General features: G+C 40.2%; 1 protein-coding gene across 2 annotated transcripts in view; it reads left to right on the forward strand.

Moving 5' to 3' along the window:
- Positions 1 to 23,260, forward strand: part of LOC124619520 (intraflagellar transport protein 56) — a 179,054-nt gene that overhangs the window by 103,389 nt on the left and 52,405 nt on the right. For both annotated transcript variants that reach the window (XM_047145967.1, XM_047145968.1), the window contains 3 exons: positions 1,915 to 2,070; positions 5,116 to 5,226; positions 14,110 to 14,307. In XM_047145967.1, the coding sequence (XP_047001923.1) occupies positions 1,915 to 2,070; positions 5,116 to 5,226; positions 14,110 to 14,307 (465 nt within the window). The remainder of the gene's footprint in view (positions 1 to 1,914; positions 2,071 to 5,115; positions 5,227 to 14,109; positions 14,308 to 23,260) is intronic.

A 23,260-nucleotide genomic window follows, 5' to 3' on the forward strand; every position in this document is an offset into this window, starting at 1 on the left:
TGGCGAAGGGCAGGAGAGAGTTTGGGGGGGGGGGGGGGGGGGGAGATGTTGGGTAGCGGAAAAGGAGAGAAATAAAAAGACTGAAAAACTGGGTGTGATGGTGGAATGATGGCTGTGTACTGTCAGAATGGGAACAGGGAAGTGGCTGGATGGGTGAGGACAGTGACTAACAAAGGTTGAGGCCAGGAGGGTTATGGGAACATAGGATGTATTGCAGGGAAAGTTCCCTCCTGTGTAATTCAGAAAATCTGACGTTGGTGGGAAGGATCCATAAGGCGCAGGCTGTGAAGCAGTCATTGAAATGAAGGATATCATGTTTGGCTGCATGTTCAGCAACATGGTGGGCCACTTGTTTCTTGGACACAGTTTGTCAGTGGCCATTCATGTGGACAGACAGTTTGTTGGTTGTCATACCTACATAGAATGCAGCACAGTGGTTGCGGCTTAGCTTGTAGATCTCGTGACTTGTTTCACAGGTAGCCCTGCCTTTGATGGGATGGGTGACGTAAGTCACCAGACTGGAGTAGGTGGTGGTGGGAGGATGTATGGAACAGGTCTTGCACCTAGGTCTATTACAGGGGTATGAGCCATGAGGTAAGGGGTTGGGAGCAGGATGGACAAGTATATTGTGGGGGTTTGGTGGATGGCGGAATACCACTGTGGGAGGGGTGGGAAGGATAGTGGGTAGGAAATTTATCTTTTCAGGGAATGACGAGAAGTAACCGAAACCCTGGTGGAAAATGTAATTCAGTTCCTTCAGCCCTGGGTGATACTGAGTTATGAGGGGAATGCTCCTCTCTGGCCAGATGGTGGGACGTTGGGAGGTGGTGGGAGACTGGAAAGATAAGGCATGGAAGATTTGTTTTTGTACAAGGTTGAGAGGATAATTACAGTCAATGAAGGCTTCATTGAGACCCTCGGTATATTTCGAGAGGGACTGCTCGTCACTGCAGATACCAGCCGACCAAAATCACTGCCTCACTCTTTGCAAATTGCAGCACACAAAATGGCTTCTGTTGAGCATATGCCACCTTACTTACGACTGACTGAAAACTGAGAAGACGCATTGACTGACATCTAATTGCAATTATTGAAACTCTAGGCCACACCCATTCAATCAACACACATTTCTTTGCCAGCATGTCCCTGTTTCATAATTATTACCATCCAAAATCAGGTCATTCTTTCTGAAACACTGTATTGCTCCTTCATTTCCAATAAGAAAACTTCATAAAGATTTGTATTCAAACATGTGCTGTAATATTACATGCATTCTTTTTAACATTAACGACAGTTCTCTTAGCCCACTCTGACAAACAATAAACTTGCATTTTTATTCTAGTGACATCACTCCCACTATCATAACATGCACAGTTCCATGGTGTGCCTCGCACATCCAAGCCGGAACACTGTAGCATGGAATAAACCCCCAAACCAGAAAGTACTGCAAAGCATAACAAAACTGCTATCATCTCACCTTGCAGGTGCATGGTGTCCACTGTACCCGAGTGCAAGCACAGAAAATTATAAACTTCCAAACAGTATGTGATTCTATGTTAGTTAACTAATAAAAACAAATACTTTCAATGTGATGATCATCCTTCGTCAATGTGGTAGACGTTGAGCGACACATCACTTCATTCAAGTGATACGGTATACTACAACATGTTGAGTCACACCATATTATTTCATAATGAAATCCATGGAACATGTTTAAAAAGAAGCATCATTTTAATCAGAAAGCAGTCATATTGATGTGCAACTATCCAATCATTTATTTTCTCATAATCGAACTGTGTATAAATGTCAAATGTCAAAGTTTCGGCCAGTACAAGAAAGTACCGAGCCAATATAACATACTGTGTGAGGTGTAAGGTGAAGGTTATAATATTATGTTATTTCATATGATTTTAGGACCAGAGTTCATCAACTTTCAGCTTTGGACATGATCTCATACGACATAACCTGGTTGTTTTCCGGGGTGGCGAGGGAGCTCTGCAAGTTCTTCCTCCTCTTGTTGATGTTATTCCAGAAGCACGTCTCAATCTAGTCATATACTACCTAAAGCACGTACGTACTATACATGGTTGTATAAGTGAACTTTGTACACCTTGCAAACTGAAGAAACTTAATAGAGAAAACATTCCTCCACAATATTGTATCTGTAAGAAAACTGAGTGTGATCTAAAGGACAGAATTCATAAAAAGATTCTTTTGACATTTTAAGACCTCTCAGTTTGAATCTCAACTAGAGTGGAAGAATTCCTCTTTGAAAGTCTGAGGGAGAACCAGTGAATTGTTTCACACAGTGATTCAAGAGAAGAAAGTTACAAAATCCAGGAGAGGAACTGAATAATAAAAAATCAGATAAGACTTTGCTGTTCAACAACTTACTAATATTCAGTACATTGTGAAGAGTGAGTACTGAACAGTGATCATAAGAAAACAATGGGTCCTTAATGATTACAATCAAATTATTTTGTCTTAGATCATTCACAGAGAGCAGTGATATGAAGAGGTATAAAAGAGATGAGTTCCTCATTAATTACAACTGAAAGGATACATTAAAAATAAATGTAACAGCAGGAAAAAAATAAGAATAAAATATTGTAATTTTATTTGGGAGAATAAAGACAGAAAAGTGGAAAATAGTTGTTAGTAGAGAAATGTGTTCATACGAGGAGCAAAGCCAGAATACACTGAGGTGACCAAAGTCATGGGATAATCCTATCTATTTTGGAACATGAAGTCCGTGAGTGAGTGCAGGTGGTCTCTGAGTAGCTGAACATAAACATTTCCAATCAACAATCGCTTCACTTGGACCGGAGTACCCAGTCCATGTAAACACAGCCAACACCATTATGGAACCACCACCAGCTTGCACGGTGGCTTGCTGGCAACTTGGTCCATGGCTTTGCAGAGTCTGTGCCACACTTGAACTCTGCCATCAGCTCTCACCAACTGAAATCAGGACTCATCTTACCGGGCTACAGGTTTCCAGTTGTCCGTGGTTCAACCAATATTGTCACGAGCCAAAGAGAGGCATTGCAATCGATGTCCTACTGTTAACAAAGGCATTCGCATCACTCGTCTACTGCCATAGCCCATTAATGCCAAACTTCAGTGCCCTGTCCTAACAGATACGTTTGTCATACATCCCACATTGATTTCTGCAATTATTTCATCCAGTATTGCTTTTCTGTTAACACTGATAGTACTACGCAAACATCACTGCTCTTGGTCATTACCTGAAGGCCATTGGCCACTGCATTGTCCATGGTGAGAGGTAATGCCAGAAATTTGGTATTCTCAGCACACTCTTTACACTGTGGATCTCAGAATATTGAATTCCCCATTGATTTCCAAAGTAAAATGTCCCCTGCATCTAGCTCCAACTACGAGCTTCACCAATGCACTGCCCTTTTTTACTTTGTGTATGCAATACTACCACCATCTATATATGTGCATATCGCTATATCTTGACTTTTGTCACCTATATTGAAAAAACTGCTGGGAGTAGAAAGTAGATTGTTACTGTTTTGGTTAAGGCAAACCATAACATGGCCATTATTTTCTAAATATAGTAGATAAAATATGAGAGAAAGTAATTGTCCTCAAACACCCTGCATCTCTATTCCTAGACAAATGGGACCTCGTAATCTTAGTTGCATATTGACTGCAGGCAAAATCTCTGAACTGATGAGCCTCTTAGCTACATATGACTGTACTAAGAAAGCTCTTTTAATATTTCTTGCTGTCGTAACCAAGATACATTTCTTTTGATTTGAGTTGCATGTGATAGATGTATGTCCTTTTGTACCATCAGACTCCTACTCACCACCTCTTTCTGCAGAAGGAACATGGCCTCTAAAAACTTGAATGGTCCCACTTATTTGTTATATTATCAGCCTCTCCATATTTTTATTGTTTTGGTGAGTAAAATTTATCTTAAATATGCATTTAGAATTCTTATACAATTTAGATACTTTTACTCTTAATTTACTCACCAAGTGGTGCCAGGAGAAAACACATAAAAGATGTGGAAACGAGCGTTCCACATCTGTTAAGTGTTTTCTCCTGCCACTACTTAGTGAGTACACTTTTTTATATGTCGATTTTAGACTGTGTTTTTCAAAATTAATATCATGTTAAGTGTTTGTATGATTTATTAGATTCAACTTGTAATTACAAATAATAATACATCAAATGAAAGAGCATCTCAAACAGTTTTTCTTACCAGTGTTCAATGTGAGCGTTATTTGTCACATGGCACAGATAGAGCCGATTGACGAGTCCTTCCTAAACCTTGATCACTGTGTCCAGAGTAATTGTTGCAACAATAGTTTCAATCCTCGCTCTTTAATTGCGTAGAACAGCAGGTAGTGGACACACATACACATGACCATTTATGAATGCCCGAAGGTAAAAATGGCATGGCATCAAATTGTGTGAACATGGAGGCCACGTGAAACAAGCTCTGTCATCTGGCCCCTTGTGGCCAATCTGGCGGCTGCATACAACAGTGTTTAACCAATTGTATGCTGAGTTATGTCAGTGAGGCGGCACACCATCTTGCTGCCAATTAAAGTTCTGTGGCTCAGCCTCTGTCAACTGAAGAAATAGCCTACAGTTACTTCTCCAAAAAAGTAAGGCGCATAAGCTTTCCTCTGGGATATGGCACAAAAAACATTCAATTTAGGGGAGTCTCATTGCAACTGTGCCACCTCATGGGTATTTGCTGACCCCAGATGTGCTCTTTACATGGGTTCAAATTTCCACTTAGGTGATTGAAGACAACATGATCCAGAAAATCTTCATCATCTTGCATCAACATTTCATTTGCAAAATTGGCATGGAAACTGTTGTCTGTAGGCCTTAGAACATACTTGCAGGTATAGAAACAAACTGTTTGAGTTGCTCTTTCTTTTGATGTACCATTTGTAAATGTAAGTTGAATGTAATGAGTGCTACAAAGCCTTAAAACCCCAATATTCACTTTGAGATGCATAGTGTTTTCAAACATTGATTATTTTTGTTGATGTATTTACTCTGATTTGATTGATACAATATTTAACCTAATATATTTTGATATGCATATTGATTACCATCTCTTAGGATGACATACAAGAGGCTTTCAATCTAATAAAGGATTTGGAACCATCAGTCCCTCCAGAATACATCCTCAAAGGAGTTGTGTATGCAGCTATCGGTCAAGAAAATGGATCTGTAAGAGTATTTCCACTTGTTATTTTGTTTTTCTCACTCAGTGCCATATACATTTTCAATGCATAAATTAAAATTTTCTTTACATAATGTTTTAACTTGAATTATACATTTAACTTTTTTATTTTAAATGTTTTTTCTTAGGAAAACTATGTATTTAACTTCGAGTATTTTGATCATGACTTTAGTGGCTGTAGACTGTATGAAGTTTGCAGGTGATGCAAACTTGTTCTCTCAGTCAATCTCAGCTCTGCAATTGAAGCTCAAAATTAATGAAACAACTGAAAGACTCCTCATGACTCCACTACAATAAATTACTGTTAAACATAAACAAGACAGATCATGTACTCTTCTACCCACCTTGAAACCATCCTACCTATATGGAATCCATGCAGATTGGTGGTAAAGAAATTGAACTAGTAAAGCATACAAAGTTTTTAAGAGTGTATATTGATAGTTCACTCCAATGGAACCACCACAGGGCAAAACTTTTAAACAAGCTTGACAGTCTCTGCTATGCTTTCACAATTTTCAGATGATCATGTGATATAAATATACTAAAAACTGTTTATCTTGGGCTTGTGCACTCAGCAATACCATATGGCATCCCTTTCTGGGGTCACTCAGAGAAAAACTTTTTAGCTTCTTTGGGGGAGGGGGGGGAGATCTCTTTACAACAAATGGAGAAATCCACAGCTGTGAAACAAGAACAAAGCAAACATTCATCTGGTGAGTCAAAGATTAGGACAGAGATCACAAGGGGGTGAGAAATATGGGCAGCCTACTTTTTGACAAACTGCTCCTATCAATTACAAAGAAATGTAATACCTTCAGGGAGATGGGACTGATGACATCGCTGTTTAGTCCCCTCCCCTCGAATCAACCAACAACCTTCAGAGAGAAAGTTAAGGATTTGCTAATGAGACATTGAGACATACGTTTTATTCTGTCGAAGTGTACTTGAAGAAAAACATGCTTGATCTATTTTACCTTATCCTTTCCCACACAAAATTTAAAACTTAAAAAAAAAAAAAAAATAGTCCCTAATATTGTGTACACAGTGCTCAACAGTCCTTATAATTACTTTTTATTCTTGCCTCCCACTATTTTATAAAACTATAAAGAAATAATATGCTTGTGCTCTTATGTAACGTGATCTAGTAAGATCAAACAATGGAAAATCCAGGATGGAATATAACAATACCAGAGAAGGACAGTTGCTACTCACCATATAGTGGAGATGCTGAGTCGCGATAGGCACAACAAAAAGATTCACACAATTATAGCTTTCGGCCATTAAGGCCTTTGTCAGCAGTAGACACACACACACACACACACACACACACACAAACACAACTTGCACACACGTCTGCAGTCTCAGAGAGCTGAAACCACACTGTGAGCAGCAGCACCAGTGCATGATGGGAGTGGCGACTGGGTGGAGGTAAGGAGGAGGCTGGGGCAGGGAGGGGGTGTGATAGTATGGTGGGAGTGGCGGGCAGTCATTTCACTGCCACACCCAGTCTTATAATTTATTTTTATTTCTCTCCTTTCTGCTACTTACCCCCTCCCCCCTCTGCACCTTCTCTCCTGCCCTCCGTCTAAACTGCAACACTTCACTGTCCACCACTCCCACCATACTATCCCTTCCCCTCCCCGCCCCAGCTTCTTCCTTACCCCCACCCAGTCGCCACTCCCATCATGCCCTGGTGCTGCTTCTTGCAGTGTGGTTTCAGCTCTCTGAGACTGCAGACATGTGTGCAAGTTGCATTTGCCTGAGTGTGTGTGTGTGCGTATGTGTGTGTATGCATGTGTGTCTACTGCTGACAAAGGCCTTAATGGCTGAAAGCTATAATTGTGGGAATCTTTTTGTTGTGCCTATCGTGACTCAGCATCTCTGCTATATGGTGAGTAGCAACTTTCCTTCTCTGGTATTGTGATCTAGTAAGATATTACCGTGTACCTTCTTTGTTTTAGTATATTAAAATAGGCACTAAGTTTTTGTCATTTCTGTATAGTAGCAACAATCATATTTGGCACAATATGTGTGCTATTTTAGTCTATTTACTTGTTGAAGATAACTGTAAGGTTATTCTTTCATTACTAAACATCTTTTTTTGTTGCAAATGTAATATGTGAAAATATATTTAACATAATGTTGTCTGCCCCATATCTTTTTGCTTAAACAGTATAAGATTTCTGGGGGTTCAAATAAACAAATACAATAAAGTCAGTAAAATTGGCCTCCGCTGGCTATATTACTCCTCCCCCCCCCCCCCTCTCTCTCTCTCTCTCTCTCTCTCTCTGTATATGTATGTTACAGTATTAATAAGATAAAATATGAAAATTAAACATCTACTTATATCTTTGTATGGTATGTCAAACAGTGGAAAATCCAGGATGGAATGTAGCAATATTGTGAAACTTTCCTTAGTTGCCACTCACCATATAGCGGAGATGCTGAGTCGTACATAGGCACAACAAAAAGACTGTCACAATATAAGCTTTCTGCTATTGAAGGCCTTTGTTGAAAATAGATGACACACACACAGACACACACAAACTCAACTCACACACAGGACTGCAGCCTCTGGTTGTTGTGCTTAGTGTGACTCACCAACTCTGCAGTATGGTGAGTGGCAACTTTCCTTTTCATAATATTGCTTGTATGGTATGTTGTATACTAGTATTACTGCCCCCCTTTCCAGTCATTTTCCACTCATGAATGGTGTACAGGAATTATGATCATTGATATGTCCATTTATTAGCTCTAATTTCTTTAAACACAGTTGTTCTTCTTAGCACAGAGGTTTATTCACCCAGATCACACAAAAATACACAATGATTATTTGTTTCAACGAAGTTGAATTGCCATCTTCAGATCATGTGTATAGAAAAAATTTTTACAGGACCAATCCATTTTTTATACAAACGACCTGAAGATGGTGATTTAATTTTGCTGAATCTAGTAATCGTATATTTTTGTGTGATATGGGCAGATAAACTTCTGCAATAAGAAAAACAACCATATTTAGATTCTGAGATCACCTCCAACATAGTTATGTCAGGTGTGTGTGTGTGTGTGTGTGTGTGTGTGTGTGTGTGTGTGTGGGAGGGACGGTGAGTGGGTGTGCATGTCAGGATTGTCTCGTTGTGGAACATTCAAACCTCAAATTTTATAAGAAACATTTCCATGATGCACAGTTCCTTTCATGTGGTGTCTACCATTGGAGTTGTATTAGCATTTTTGTTGTACTCCTGTGCCTACTAAACAAACTCTTTGAATCTCCGCTATCTCCTCTGTTAATCATAGCTGATAAGAGTGCAAATTAATGATACTCAAGAGCTGGCTGAACAAAGATTTTCTAAACTATATCATTTGTGGACTATTTTTATTATTTTTCTAACTTTTTTTATTAATTTGGTGGGCACCTGCCTATCTTACAAATCACTTTATTTGGCTATTCAAATTTAGATCACTCCTGAAACACTATTATACACACATCAAAAAAAGTTTTGCATCACCTCGGTTCTGAGAGTTCTGGAACCTGTACAGAAAATTGGAATAGAGATCAACATAAACATCATTTCTGCCCTTTTTATTGCTCATGAAAATGACACATTGCATGTTGTACCGCCATACAGCGAGACCTTCAGAGGTAGGTGGTGGTCCAGATTGGTGTACACACCGGTACCTCTAATACCCAGTAGCACATCCTCTTGTTTTGATGCATGCCTGTATTCGTCATGGCATACTATCCATAAGTTCATCAAGGCACTGTTGGCCCAGATTGTCCCACTCCTCTATGGTGATTCGGTGTAGATCTCTCAGAGTGGTTGGTGGGTCACGCCGTCCATAAACAGCCGTCTTCAATCTATCCCAGGTATGTCCGATAGCGTTCATGTCTGGAGGATATGTGGTAACTCTAGTTGAGCGATGGCATTATCCTGAAGGAAGTCATTCACAAGATGTGCACAATGGGAGTTTGAATTGTCGTCCATGAAGACGAATGCTTCGCCAATATGCTGCCGATATGGTTGCACTATTGGTCGGAGGATGGCATTCACGTATCGTACAGCCATTATGGCACCTTCCATGACCACCAGCAGGGTACGTCATGCATCCAAACAAGTCTCCAACGATTGTCTGGTTGAAGGCATATGTGACACTCATCGGTGAAGAGAAAGTGATGCCATTCCCAAGTGGTCCATTCAGCATGTCGTTGGGTCCATGTGTACCACACTGCATGGTGTCGTGGTTGCAAAGATGGACTTCGTCATGGACACCAGGAGTGAAGTTGCGCATCATGCAGCGTATTGTGCACAGTTTGAGTCATAACATGATGTTCTGTGGCTGCACGAAAAGCATTATTCAACATGGTTGCGTTGCTGTCAGGGTTCCTCTGAGCCATAATCTGTAGGTAGCAGTCATCCACTGCAGTAGTAGCCCTTGGGCGACCTGAGTGAGGCATGTCATCGACAGTTCCTGTCGTGAAGTTGTGCATCATGCACCATATTGCGCACAGTTTGAGTCGTAACATGATGTCCTGTGGCTGCACGAAAAGGATTATTCAACATGGTTGCGTTGCTGTCAGGGTTCCTCCGAGCCATAATCTGTAGGTAGCGGTCATCCACTGCAGTAGTAGCCCTTGGGCGACCTGAGCGAGGCATGTCATCGACAGTTCCTGTCTCTCTGTATCTCCTCCATGTCTGAACAACATTGCTTTGGTTCACTCCAAGACACCTGGACACTTGCCTTGTTGAGAACCCTTCCTGGCACAAAGTAACAATGCAGATACGATCGAACTGTAGTGTTGACCGTTTAGGCATGGTTGAACTACAGACAACACAAGCCATATACCTCCTTCCTGGTGGAATGACTGGAACTGATTGGCTGTCGGACCTCCTGCCTAATAGGCGCTGCTCATCCATGGTTGTTTACATCTTTGGTCACATTTAGTAACATCTCTGAACAGTCAAAGGGACTGTATCTGTGATACAATATCCACAGTCAACATCTATCTTCAGGAGTTCTGGGAACCGGGGTGATGCAAAACGTTTTTTGATGTGTGTATATTTTATGGTGGGAGCTTATTCTAGTGGTTGATTTCCATGTGTAATCAAACAATAGTACTTATTCACATGCAACACATTATATACATGGTATAACGAGTATAAGTGCAGATATTTCTGTTGGTCACTGAGGACAGCGTACTGAACACCATTACATCAGTATTTATGTCTTTTGCAGACTAGTTGTTATAACTCTTACAAGTCATTTTTAGGTTGGTTAGTATCTCCAAGTACATGTGTCAATGCCAGTAATGCTTATTTTCTCCCGGGCAGCAGGTCAGATGTTGAAGTGTGGACACAAGACAGGTAGTCTGTACTGACAGGCATAGTCCACGTAGTGGTACAGTTACAGCCGTGCAGAAAATGTCAGGTCATAAGGTTTGTGACATGTTTAGGGGTTGGCCGTTCGACACAGAGAAAACACAACCAACTCACTTGTGTGACTACATACAAGGTACCAAATACAAAAATATCTGCACTTATACACCTTATGCCCCGCATATTTGTCTCTGCAGCTGTTGTGCATTTCTTTTCAGTTTTCTGGTGTTAGGATGACCCTGTATATAACAGTACAATCCACAAACATCCGCATGGATCTCACAACATTATCCACCAGGTCATTTATATTTCTTGACAACACTAGTGACCTTATGAAATTTCCTGGAGCAAGCCTGAAGCAATATTCATTTCTGACAATGTCTGTCTGTTGAGAATGGGAAGTTCTATTGGCTAAGACAAAATGGATCTATTGTTCAACAAGTTTGTACAGTAGAACTCCAGTTATCAGAAATCTGATTATTCAGATCACCAATTGTCCGGATTGCTGTATGACCAAAGTTGTCAATTTTGTTCAATAGTTATTACAATATATAGTATACTGTACATTTCTTAATCATTCTAAAATCAATCTGCAGCAAATGTATTAAAAGAACAACTCCTCCAGTGAACAATGAATACAGTATATGCATTGTTGTCTTTGTGGTACGCATCATTCAGTGCAGTCTACATCAGTCTGCCTCATGACTTTACCATATAGATTGATTTGTCGCTATGCATTCCATCTTCAATGTCATTTGTTTTGTTCTGTATTTGTGTTTTAATTTACTGTGTGGCTAAAAGGAAATGAGATGTCTTATAATTGGCAAACAGAATAAAAGTGCTTGAACAATTAGACAAAGGCCTGGGTAGTAAGCAGTCAGCTGAAATGTTCAGTATGGGAACATAAGCAATTTCAGATGCAAAAAAGTCCTCAATTTTAAACTTTGTGTGTCTCCTTGAGAATGTAAGCAGAAATTCGTTGAGAAAAGCAATGAAAACAGCAGAAAACAAAGAGTTTGAAGAGGCCATATTCCAGTGGTTTTTGTAGCAGTGATCATTGGTTAACCCTCTTTCGGGGCTGACTGTGAAAAAGCCAAATTTTTAGTAGAGAAAATCGACAGTTTGTCTTCATTTAAAGTGAGCAATGTCTGGCTAAAGAATTTTGAGGCAAGGCACAATACGCATGGGCTGGATTTAAGTGATGGAAAACTATCTGCAGACCCAAAACCAGCTGGAAATGTTATTGAAAAATTGAAAATTGATCCAGAATCATATGACCCTGAATTATTATACAGGCCAGATGAGAAAGGTCTTATTTGGAAGGCTTTGCCTGAAGCATCTTTGGTTTCAAAAAAGGAAACTAGTGCTCCTAGCCGTAAGGTTAGTAAAGATAATGTTCTAGTGCTGAACTATGCTAACTCTATGGGAAACCATAAAACACCACTTCCATTGACAGAAAATCGAAAACCCCCAAGCTTTTTACAAGAATCATTCGAAGGCCTGGATGACAGCAACTTTGTTTTGCAAATGTTGCGATTCAATTTCCATACCTGAAGTAAAAAAAATATCAAAAGGCCATAGGAAAAGAAGGCAGTAATGTGATGTTAAATCTGGACAATGCGTGCACCCACCCCAACAAAAGCCATCATGCTAGAGAGGATGGATGTTTCAAAATACTCTTCCTGCCACCAAATGTAACGAGTTTGCTGCAGCCAGTGGACTGATTAGTTATCGAAACTAGGAAGCGACATTGCAGAAGATGACTGTTGAGAAAGCTGTTGATAGAAGATGAAAGTGAAGAAAGCATTGTGGCTCATCACAAAAAATTGAATCCAAAAGACTGCACTTACATGGTGGTAGAACCATGGAATTTGGCGAAAACAACCACATTAAAAAAAAATAGCTTGGAATAAATTGAAAGGCATTTCAATCAAAGTTGAGGTAATAAAGATGAAAATGAAAAGAACAACATAAAAAGGAATTAGAAGAAAGAGAAGTGGCAGAGGATGAAATATCAGTTGAGGACATAAGAAAGATCCTTCTGAAACTTCCTGGTCATTCCAATTGCATTACAGAGGATATAGACGAGTGGCTTGCTTGTGATTGTTTGTACCCTGGATTTAAAATACTCAGTGTGAGAGAAGAAACTGATGACCAGGAAGATGACATTGTAGCTGAACAAGATGCGGGACCGTCAGCTGGTGAGTCATTTGCTTGTCTTGACCCTGTACTAAAATGGATGGACTGGCAGCCTCCATGTGACCATGTATAGCTCCTCACTGTCAAGCAGATGTGAGATGTGGCTGCCCAGAAACAATTGAAGACAGGAAAACAACAGACTCTGAACAATATGTTCAAGAACTGGCTGTGTGTAAGCACAATACTGTACAGAGTCTAAACAACATTGTTTTGTAGTCATTAAATTAATATTACATTAGCATTTATACACAAATTTAGCTTTTTTCTTTAAAAAAAAAAAAAAAGAACTGACCTCTTTTTCAAAATTTATCCAGTTATCCAGATATTTGATTATCTGGATCAGATCCGAACTTGAGTCATCCATATAACTGCATTTCAGTTGTGTATTGTTTGCTCAGCTGCAGAACAGAACTGTATTGAATGCCTTCCAGAAATCAGATAAGGCATGTACTTTGCCGCTATCTGCTACTTTATGGATCTAGTGAATAGAGTAGACTGAGTGTTACATGACTTTTGCCTGCAGATCCACATTGATTCCACCAGAGGAAATTTGTGGACTTCAAAAAGATAAAAGATATTCCATAATCGAATAACAAAATGATGTCAGTGATACAGGCATATAGATGATGCAACTGTCCAACAATCAATTTTTAAAACTGGAACAACCATCAACTTTTTCCAGTTGCTAGCTAATCTTTCTTGCTCTTTTAGTCTACAATTAAATGTGGTTAGAAGGAGAACAGGTTCTTTTATGCAGTTCATATAAAACTGAAGAATATAATTCTGGCCAGAAACACACGCAATTAGGTGTCTCATAAGGCTCAAAATAAGGTACACTATTATTATTGTGTTACATCAGTGATGTGCCATGCCAGATTGAGTCGGATATCATCCTTTATGGAGATGATTCAACAGCAATAATCTACTGTAAAACTGACGAAGTTTTTGTTAACAGATTACCGGTTTCGGTCTTTAATGACCATCATTAGATCTGTTTCATATAAACAAAGTCCTAATGTACTGCAGCCATAGTGGCATCATCAAATGTTAAATGCGGAATCAGCACCAGCATCGTCAAATACATATAAATAACATCACATGCACGAGTCATGTTGTCAGTAGTACAGTGACCATAGCCTAAATTAAAGGAAACTTATCACCTAAAATTATTGCTTCATGTATAATATTGCCTCAAATGTTCCTAAATGTAATTTTGATATATATAACCATACTGAAAGTAAAGAAGGAAACAGTATAGTAGTAGCTGTTCTTAACTAATACAAACATTATTTTCAGCGTGAAAATTTTAAGATGGCACAGCAGTATTTCCAGCTTGTTGGAAGCAGTGCGAGTGAATGTGATACAGTTCCTGGCAGGCAATGCATGGCATCTTCATATTTTCTCAAGAGGCAATTTGATGATGTGCTTGTCTACTTGAACTCTATTAGAAGCTTTTTCTACAATGATGACAGCTTCAATTTTAATTATGCCCAGGTAATTTACCTACACTGTTTCATTATATGCTAACATTTGTGAGAATTAAAACACTCAGAAAAAATAGGACAGCTGTGCAGAGAGGATAACCCTCTTTTGTAGATTCTGTGCTACTGCTCTTTCCTCTGTTGTCCATGAATGTTTGGTCAGGTGTGGTGAAGAATATGCAGGGTTTCCTCAGAGGACAAAAAGTACCACTGCTTTGTTAACACTTTGTTCATTATGGTCTACCAGAAACCATTGTTGATGATTAGTGACTTGCATGCAAATCAAATGGAAGGAAACTCCTTCGAATATCCACATCCTCTTTGATCCCATGCTGTAGTGTGTAGATGGTTTTATTTTATTGCAGCATATGGAGGCCTCACATGATGGTGAATTCTCTGTTAAAGATCATGTGGAGCTCTAAATTTTATATATCTTCACTTTAGTGACATGTGTCCTTCTTGATGTAGCAATTTTCACAAATGTTAGTGTGTAAAGGAGATCTATACAAATTGTATACCTATTAATAAGAGACTGTTAAAATGTTAATTATTTACAAACTGATATGATTGTTCTCTTCTAGGTAAGTTTACTCATACATAATACATCAGTGTCTGCTATTGAAAAACAAAAGAGCTTGTAGACAATGTCACTTTTTCATGTGGCATTTTATCCATCACAGCATAAGACTTTAGAGAGTGGGGTACACTTCTAACTTCTTCCTGCCCTTCATATTATACCTAGTAAAGCCATGTGTTTTGAGTCTTTGCGATCCTCAAGACTCCTTAATGATATTGTTGCCACATTTTTACACAAGCTACAGCTCTGGAGGCATTATACTTAATACTGCAAATGCTACCTTTGCACCCAAGCCTGCATGGTTGAATGCATGAACCAAATGCCCAGATCTGCAGTTCCTGTCATACTGAGCAGTGTTATCGTGGAATGACACAGTAATCAATAGGGGAAAAGTAAACTGGCTAAGGACTATAGTATGCTATAGTATCTTATCTATATCTTGGCTTCCTTTTCTATTTTAAGTTAAAAATTGAAGCACATAACTTAGTTTTAGGTGTCCCAGCCAACAAAGTCACATTCATAATTTTGAAGAATGCAAATACTTTATTAGAATTCCATTTCAAATGGTGCAGTACAAGTGAAAGGAGGACCAGAGAGTGGAAGAAAAACAGGAGTACATAAATGGCTGAAGCGATGAAAGCAGTTGTCACTTAAGTCTGTCTGTAGTGTGAGACCAGCGAACCATTTTCGTGTCCAAATATGGAAGAAGACTGCATGCACAATTAAACTCAACACTTTATTTCTAATGACACATACTGTGGTGTACATCTAACACAGTAAAAGAAAAAAAAGTTCAATTAAGTGCAGTCAGTATTAAACATAAACACTATTGACAAACAAGCAAAAGTAAAAATAGGAAGAAGCAAAGAAAACTTCACTGTGCAGAACATCTGCACCTCAGCAAAGAGCAGCAAACTGCCAGTGCTCCTTGCAGCCAGCACATGAACTCAGCTGACATTTTGCAGTCTGCTGATTGCTAGCTGTCAAGCACAAGCCGATCACAACCTTCCTTCACAGCTGCCCAGGGGAAAGCAGCACATTCTCCTCTGTGTTGCACTATCTGTCATCCATGTCTTTTGCTGGGAAGCACACACTGCAACCAGAGTGCATCTTGTGAAAAGACGTCGTTGAGGGTCCTGGTGCTGGCCGCTCAGCAATAGTCAAGGGATGTGGCTTGGTAGGACATGGTTGGAAAACATGGCAGTTTCTTGTATGACAAATGCAAGCTTGACACAATTGACAGAGATGGTATTTTGTTTTCCATTGACCATGATCTGAATAGTTTGACGACTGGTGACATTTCAGTGTGGGCCTGTCCCTGTGTAGCATCACATGTGTACACCTGCTTAATTCCTTATGTATAAAAGTTTGGTGCTCATCATGTCGGGATGTTGGTCGTGGATGGATTTATGAGATTCTCTCTCTTAGGTCGTCACTGAAATGTGAAGAGTCAGTGCTATCTTTTGGTACTTTTCTCAAATCAATAAACTCACCAGGTGAGTGTAAGGTTTCACCATACCCTAATTCAGCTGGTGATGCATCCAGGTCTGGTTTTCACCTTGTCTGAAGCCCCAGGAGAACTAACGGTGAGGGTGATGTCCAGTCCATCTCATGGCACATTAGGACTGCCTTAATGGAACGATCCTAGCGTTCTACCATGCCCTAGCTGGTGAGGTGGTCATTCTTAGTGGAATGGTGCACTGCTCCACAGAAGTTGCTCAGGTTAGTAAATAAATCGGATTCGAAACGTTTCGCTTTATCCATAGTTATATGGAGCAGTTATCCAAAACATGCAACCCACTGTGACATCAGTGTGGCCACTAGAGTTGTGGTGGAAATATTGTAGACTAGAACCACCTCTGGCCAATGTGTAAATCTGCCCACAATGGTTAGTAAGTAATGTTGCCCTTCAGAGGGGTGGGCGGGGCGGGGGGATGCTGCCCTTCAGAGGGGTGGTGGGGTGGGGGGATGCCAGTGGCCTGATGACATCAATGTGCATATCTTTTTGTCATATCAGGGAAGCTGCCTACTGGTGAGAGCACATGCTGTGCTACTTTACTACACTGGCATTGTGTTTGCGCATGGGCCCACTGTTAGCAGTCCTTCTTCACTCCTGGCCATACGTTACAGCTGCAGACTAGTTTCACCATCACCTAAACTCCCGGGTGGCACAGACTGTGTAGAGTTTGAAATACTTGTCTATGGAGTGGTGCTGGCACGAATGGCCTGGTTTTGCCATGAGTTGCATCACAATAAACTCTAGTATCTGAAGCTGGAACTTCAACAAGCTTGAACTGTGAGTCTGATGCAACATCACACAGGCAGTCACAAAGCTCCGTGTCAGATTCTTGGGCTTTGGTCAGGTGTATCAAGTCAACTGCCTGTGTAACAGTGTTTATGCAGGCTTAACATCAGTAGAAAACTATGATGATGGTTTGTGGGGCACTCAACATTGTGGTCATCAGCACCCGTTCAAGTTCCAATCTTTTCATTTCCAGTCTCGCCACTACTCAAATGATGATGAGATGATGAGGACAACACAAAAACCTAGTCCCTGGGCGGAGAAAATCCCCGACCTGATCAGGAATCGAACCCAGGACCCCGTGATCCAGAGGCAGCAACGCTAACCACTAGACCATTAGCTGCGGGCTAGCCACTAGACCATTAGCTACGGACAGAAAACGATGAGATAAACGCTACTGGGCTATACTGTCACGGAGAACACTTATCATTATTGTGCTGTAATGCAAATGTTCGAGGCTTGTGTTTTGCGTGCATTGTAAAGACTCTGGCCTTGAGCTGTGTATGAAAGTATTTTATAGCGGTACTGATAGCTAACAGTTCTGTGTCATATGCACTGTATTGTTGTTGTGTTGGTATAAGCTTCCAGGAAAAAAGGCAAGCAGCTGCCAAGTATTGCTTATATATTATTGTAGTGCAGCACCGGTAGCGCGTCAGCAACAAGTGCAAGAGGAGTGTCCAATGCAGGATGTGCTAGTAATGCTTCCTCAGCAACGATTTGTCTGTCCACCTCAAAAGCATCTAACACTGCTTGGATCCACTGCAGGGGTGGTTTTCTCTAGTTTTGGGATCTGCTGCATGGATTAAGTGGCTGTGATAAAAGTTGAGGCCCCCTAAGAACTGACACAATTCCTTGGCCATTTGTGGTCAAGGCATGCTAAGGATAACCACAATCTTTTCTGGCAGCAGGTGTAGTGCCGTGCGGTTGGCAGGAAAGAATGAACGATCAAGTTTGAACACACTTTATTATAACTAAAATGCCTTCTTAGTGTGCACTAATTTCCAAATACAACAACAAGAAGCACAACAATTCTTGTGGTGGCAAAAACCAGGTAAGAGTACAAGACAATGAAAAGAAAATAATAACCATAGTACTAGTCTACACAATTACAAAGATACAACTTTCTACTGAATGCTACAGCGAATGTCTACTAAGCTAAATCCGGTGTTGGTATTGGCCGGAACTGTCCTAGCTGTAGGTACACACTGTCTGTCTGATTCTGCTAGCATGCTTAGGACGCTGATTCGGTGGAGTGCTACACAGTCACATTAGTTCCAATTGGTGGATCTCTGTCACATGGCTTTTCATGAAGTAGTTCCATGTTTATGTGGAAAGTCTGTTGTCTACATCCACTGGCGTTGTTTTGATCTGAGCTCTTAAAGGGAGGACGGCATCCCACCTTGCTTGTCTGTTGTGTGAGCGCTCTAACTGATAAGGAGCTGCTACGACAGAAGGAGTAACCCCTTGGATGTTATAAGGTGTCCCAAGAATGTAATTTTTGCCCTGCTGAACATGCCCTTTGCTATATTCAAAACAATTCCAAAATCATTCACTCATGTAAACACTTCTAACAGGTGATGTTCAAGCCCTTTCAGAGTGGCTGTATAGATGAGGATGTCATCAAGGTAGGCAGAGCAGCAGTCTATAAATCACTGCCATGTCTGTGCAGCATTTCTAAGTTCAAATATCATATACAAAGTCTCAAATAAGCCAAAGAATGTAATGATGTTTTTGGAATATCTTCCTCACCAACAGGGATCTGTGTATGCACTTCAACGCAATCTAATATGCTGAAAAACTTTTTGCTGGGCAGGGCATGATTATAATCTTTTAGCAAATGGGATTGGTTACCTCTCTAAGATTGTAGGTGCATTCAGGGCATGGTAATCCCTGCATGGCCACCATGCATCGTTCTTTTTAGGCACTAACTCTAATGGTGATGACGATGGCCAACTTGAGAATCGGATGATACCTTCCTTCAACATCGTATCAAACTCTGATTTAACTATAGCGTATCAGTTTGGTGCAAGTCACTTGGGTCAACAGGAAATAGGTGGGCCGACAGTAGTATTAATATAATGTGCCGTATTATCACATACCTTCTGTCCTCCTGTGGAGGTCATGTGAGTGTTGGAAACTGCTTGAGTAGGCTTGCATACCCATCTGTGGTCAACGGGATCACTCCGGCATCTAATGTGGCCACACATAGTCGCTAGCCAGTCATAGACAGCCCAATAATAGTGTCCAGCAGGTGGGGGTAGGGGATGCTAGCTGTTAGTTGATAATGAGCAGAAGGCCTGCACCAATGATCAGTTCCGTAATGTCAGTTGCTGTCGAATTCCAGGCCTAAATCCAATTCCATATGGTGCAGTCCGCACTTAGCAATAGTGGAACTATTGGCTGCCAACAAGTTCAACATGGTTTCAATACAATAAACTCTACCAACAGCTGTACACTTAAAGATATTTTATTTTTTTTTCAAATGCAACCAGTTTTGATAATTCATTTTGCTATCTTTTGCTACACTTTTTTCGAATCAAGGAGTTATCATTGATTCAAAAAAAGCATATTGGACCTGAATATGGCAAAATGCATTGCTGAAACTGGTTGCTTTCACAATAAAATAAAATATCTTAAAGTGTGCGGCTGTTGGTGAAGTTTATTGTATCGAAAAGTGTGTACCAGCCGATGTCCCCTGGCCATAATGAACCAACAGAGATTGAGGTGAATGTGGTGGTTGGTCGATATGTATGTTGCTTATCTTGTGAGAAAATACTGAGGTCGATGAACGTGCAGGGCAGGTTGCATTTGTGTACTTGCTCACCTAACCGCTGGTGCTGCCAGCACATTCCCATTGGTTCTGAATCACCAGAAGACTGGTATGATGAAAATTGACTGCATGATCTGCAGCAGAGTCTCTCCCTTGCATCACATTTGATGAGCAGATCACTCATCTGTGTGGCCAGAGAGTGTACCTTGTCTATGAGATTCGCTTATTCAGGGTTCAGTTTTGCTTAGTGGGCTCTTGTAATCCAGCTTGGCTTGCATTATAGTACTGCTGCACATTGCAGCTGTGGCCAGACGGGAGGCAAGCAAAATCGTGTCATGTATGCAATCTGCTAAATCTGCAATGGAATCGAGAGACATCTCTGTCTGGGATGCCATGATAGCCTTCACATGCTCTGGTAGCCTGCTACTCCATGAGGTCTGGAAAAACGTATTGGCTAGATTGTGCACATGGACCTTACTTCTCAGATGCTGGAGGTACCATGAGGGCTTGCAGTTTCCTGTATCCTCTTGTGTGAGGCCTTGCTGCACAAGCTCTTTTTGAGATTTGGAAACTTGATGAATTACTTCAGCTTTGAGTCCTGGGTATCATTCGGCTTTGGGTTGGGATATGATGATGTCCTGCACCTCAGCAGCATATCTATGATCAAGGTGGCAGAGCAGCAATGTAAACTTTGTTGCCTCCACCATTACTCCAGCACACAGGAAGCTTGCTTCTACTTGAGCACACCAAAGTGCTGGATTATGCCGCCAAAATGTTGGGAGACGTACCATTAATCTGGAGATTGCTTGCATCTGCCGGTTCCATATTTCTGCTTCTGATATATTCTGTCTTGAACCATGGAGGGGTATTTAAAAGTCTCCTGAACTGTAATCATGTTGGAAGCACCAATGTCACTGGTGTTGGTTTGAAGTGTGAGATCAGCAAACCAATATCGTGTCTATATACAGAAGAAGACTGCATGCACAATTAAACTCAACACTTTATTTCTAATGACATATAGCATGGTGTACATCTACCACAGTAAAAGAAAAAAACTAATGTTCAGTCAAGTGCAGTCAATATTAACCATACAGTCTCCATCAACAACCAAGCTAAAAAGGGGGGAGGGGGGTAAGAAGCAAAGAAACGTTCTCTGCATGGAACACGTGTGCCTCAGCAAAGAGTAGTCAGTTGCCAGTGCTCCTTGAGGCCAGCACATGAACTCAGGTGATATTTTGCTATCAGCTGATCACTAGCTGTCAGTTGCGAGCAAGTCGTGACTTTCCACAGCCTTGATCTTACTAATGTTATTAATTTATATCTAAAAACACAGATGATGTGACTTACCGAACGAAAGTGCTGGCAGGTCGATAGACACACAAGCAAACACAAACATACACATGAAATTCAAGCTTTCACAACAAACTGTTGCCTCATCAGGAAAGAGGGAAGGAGAGGGAAAGACGAAAGGATGTGGGTTTTAAGGGAGAGGGTAAGGAGTCATTCCAATCCCGGGAGTGGAAAGACTTACCTTAGGGGGAAAGAAGGGGTATACACTCGCACACACACACACACATTGGGATATCCTTTCGTCTTTCCCTCTCCTTCCCTCTTTCCTGATGAGGCAACAGTTTGTTGCGAAAGCTTGAATTTCATGTGTATGTTTGTGTTTGTTTGTGTGTCTATCGACCTTCCAGCACTTTCGTTCGGTAAGTCACATCATCTGTGTTTTTAGATATATTTTTCCCACGTGGAATGTTTCCCTCTATTATATTAATGTTATTAATTGATAGAGTATTCCTCAAGTACAATAAGTTTAAAGACTTTCATCTAAAAGATCTCCTTGTTCGAAGAAAGTCACACATATAACTCGATCCATGAAGTCTGTATGCCATATTTGTGTTTTAATTCATTTACAGTACCAGAGACTAAATTACTACTCAAATTATGCCAGCATTATTTTGTTAACAGAATCATCTGTCGGTTCTTGGTAGAACAACATTATAATAAATGAAAAGCTCCAGTTTGCTGTGGAACAAAAGCAAACTGGTGCTTTTCATTTACCAGCATTATTTAATTATAAGCTACTTTGACCATTGAAGCAGATACATAAAGACTGTTTAATATGACTCTAGAAAGTCCTCCATGGACTGAAAATAGTGAAAGATGTTCAGATTACTATGCACCATAAGCTGAAACAATGAGCTGTTATCTCGTAAGTAAGATAGCTTACAAGATATTGCTGTGACAAAACAAATATTCAAGTATATGCATGTAAGATTCCTATTAATGAAGATAAACCTCACATAATATGTTTGTTGAGTAGTTTGGCGTTTCATCATCACAAAGCATAAATCTAACCAAGATATTAAATCAAGCTTATGTTTGGCTGCAGGGCAACATTTAATTTATTGTGTGTGTATTGTGGTACAGCTGTCTCTGTGAATTTCTTGTAATGATTTCTTGGATTAGGTGAGTTTCATCTATCAAAGATTTCAATCTTCTAATGCTTAATCAAGCAGTTTTTTATGTAAATGGAGTCTGATCTGTCTGGAAGATTTCATATATTCACTGCCTATAGTGAGGCCTGGACAGCATTCATATTTGCTCACACAACAAAAGTCCATCTTGGCCAATTCCCATTTTGGCCTATAATATCAAAGGATAAAGCATGGGGCATGAAAGACAGAGAGTATTCTAGACACACTTTGTCTTACTCATTTGTTGAATTTTGGTTGGCTCATATTGAGGTGTACACTGATGCCAGCATGAATCTCACCTTCGTATTAATTCATGTACATCCATCCACTCCACATCATATTGTACATGCCAAAATGCACAAAAAGCTGTCACCATAAACCATAACACAAACACTTTCCAGAAAAGCAAAACAGTTCTACTAGATTAAACAGAGAAGCAAATGTACATAGCACCAATACAGTCCCAAAACACACTTTTTTCTCTCAAAATCTGTATGGTCACAATCTTGAATTCTCATCTCTTTTCTTTTTAAGAATTGCATGAAGTTATTTTCCAGGTTTAAAGATCATACTTCTTGCATTGTCATTATGTATGTCTTTGTTTAACAAACCCAGATTCCAAGCTAGCACAACACTCCCATAATGAGGCAGTAGTCTACAAGATAATTAGCAGTCAAATAATTGTTTTATGGGGATCTGATGCCACTTTCCTGTTTAATGCACTAAGTGAGTCATCACTATAGGGTGACATTATTACGTGGCAAAAGAGTGACAAAATGAAATTTTATTTTATTATTGTGTCATTAAATGTGGTTTAGCTCGTATAAGTTTATTTTA

This window comes from Schistocerca americana, chromosome 6, assembly GCF_021461395.2.
Source record: "Schistocerca americana isolate TAMUIC-IGC-003095 chromosome 6, iqSchAmer2.1, whole genome shotgun sequence".
NCBI lineage: Eukaryota > Metazoa > Arthropoda > Insecta > Orthoptera > Acrididae > Schistocerca > Schistocerca americana.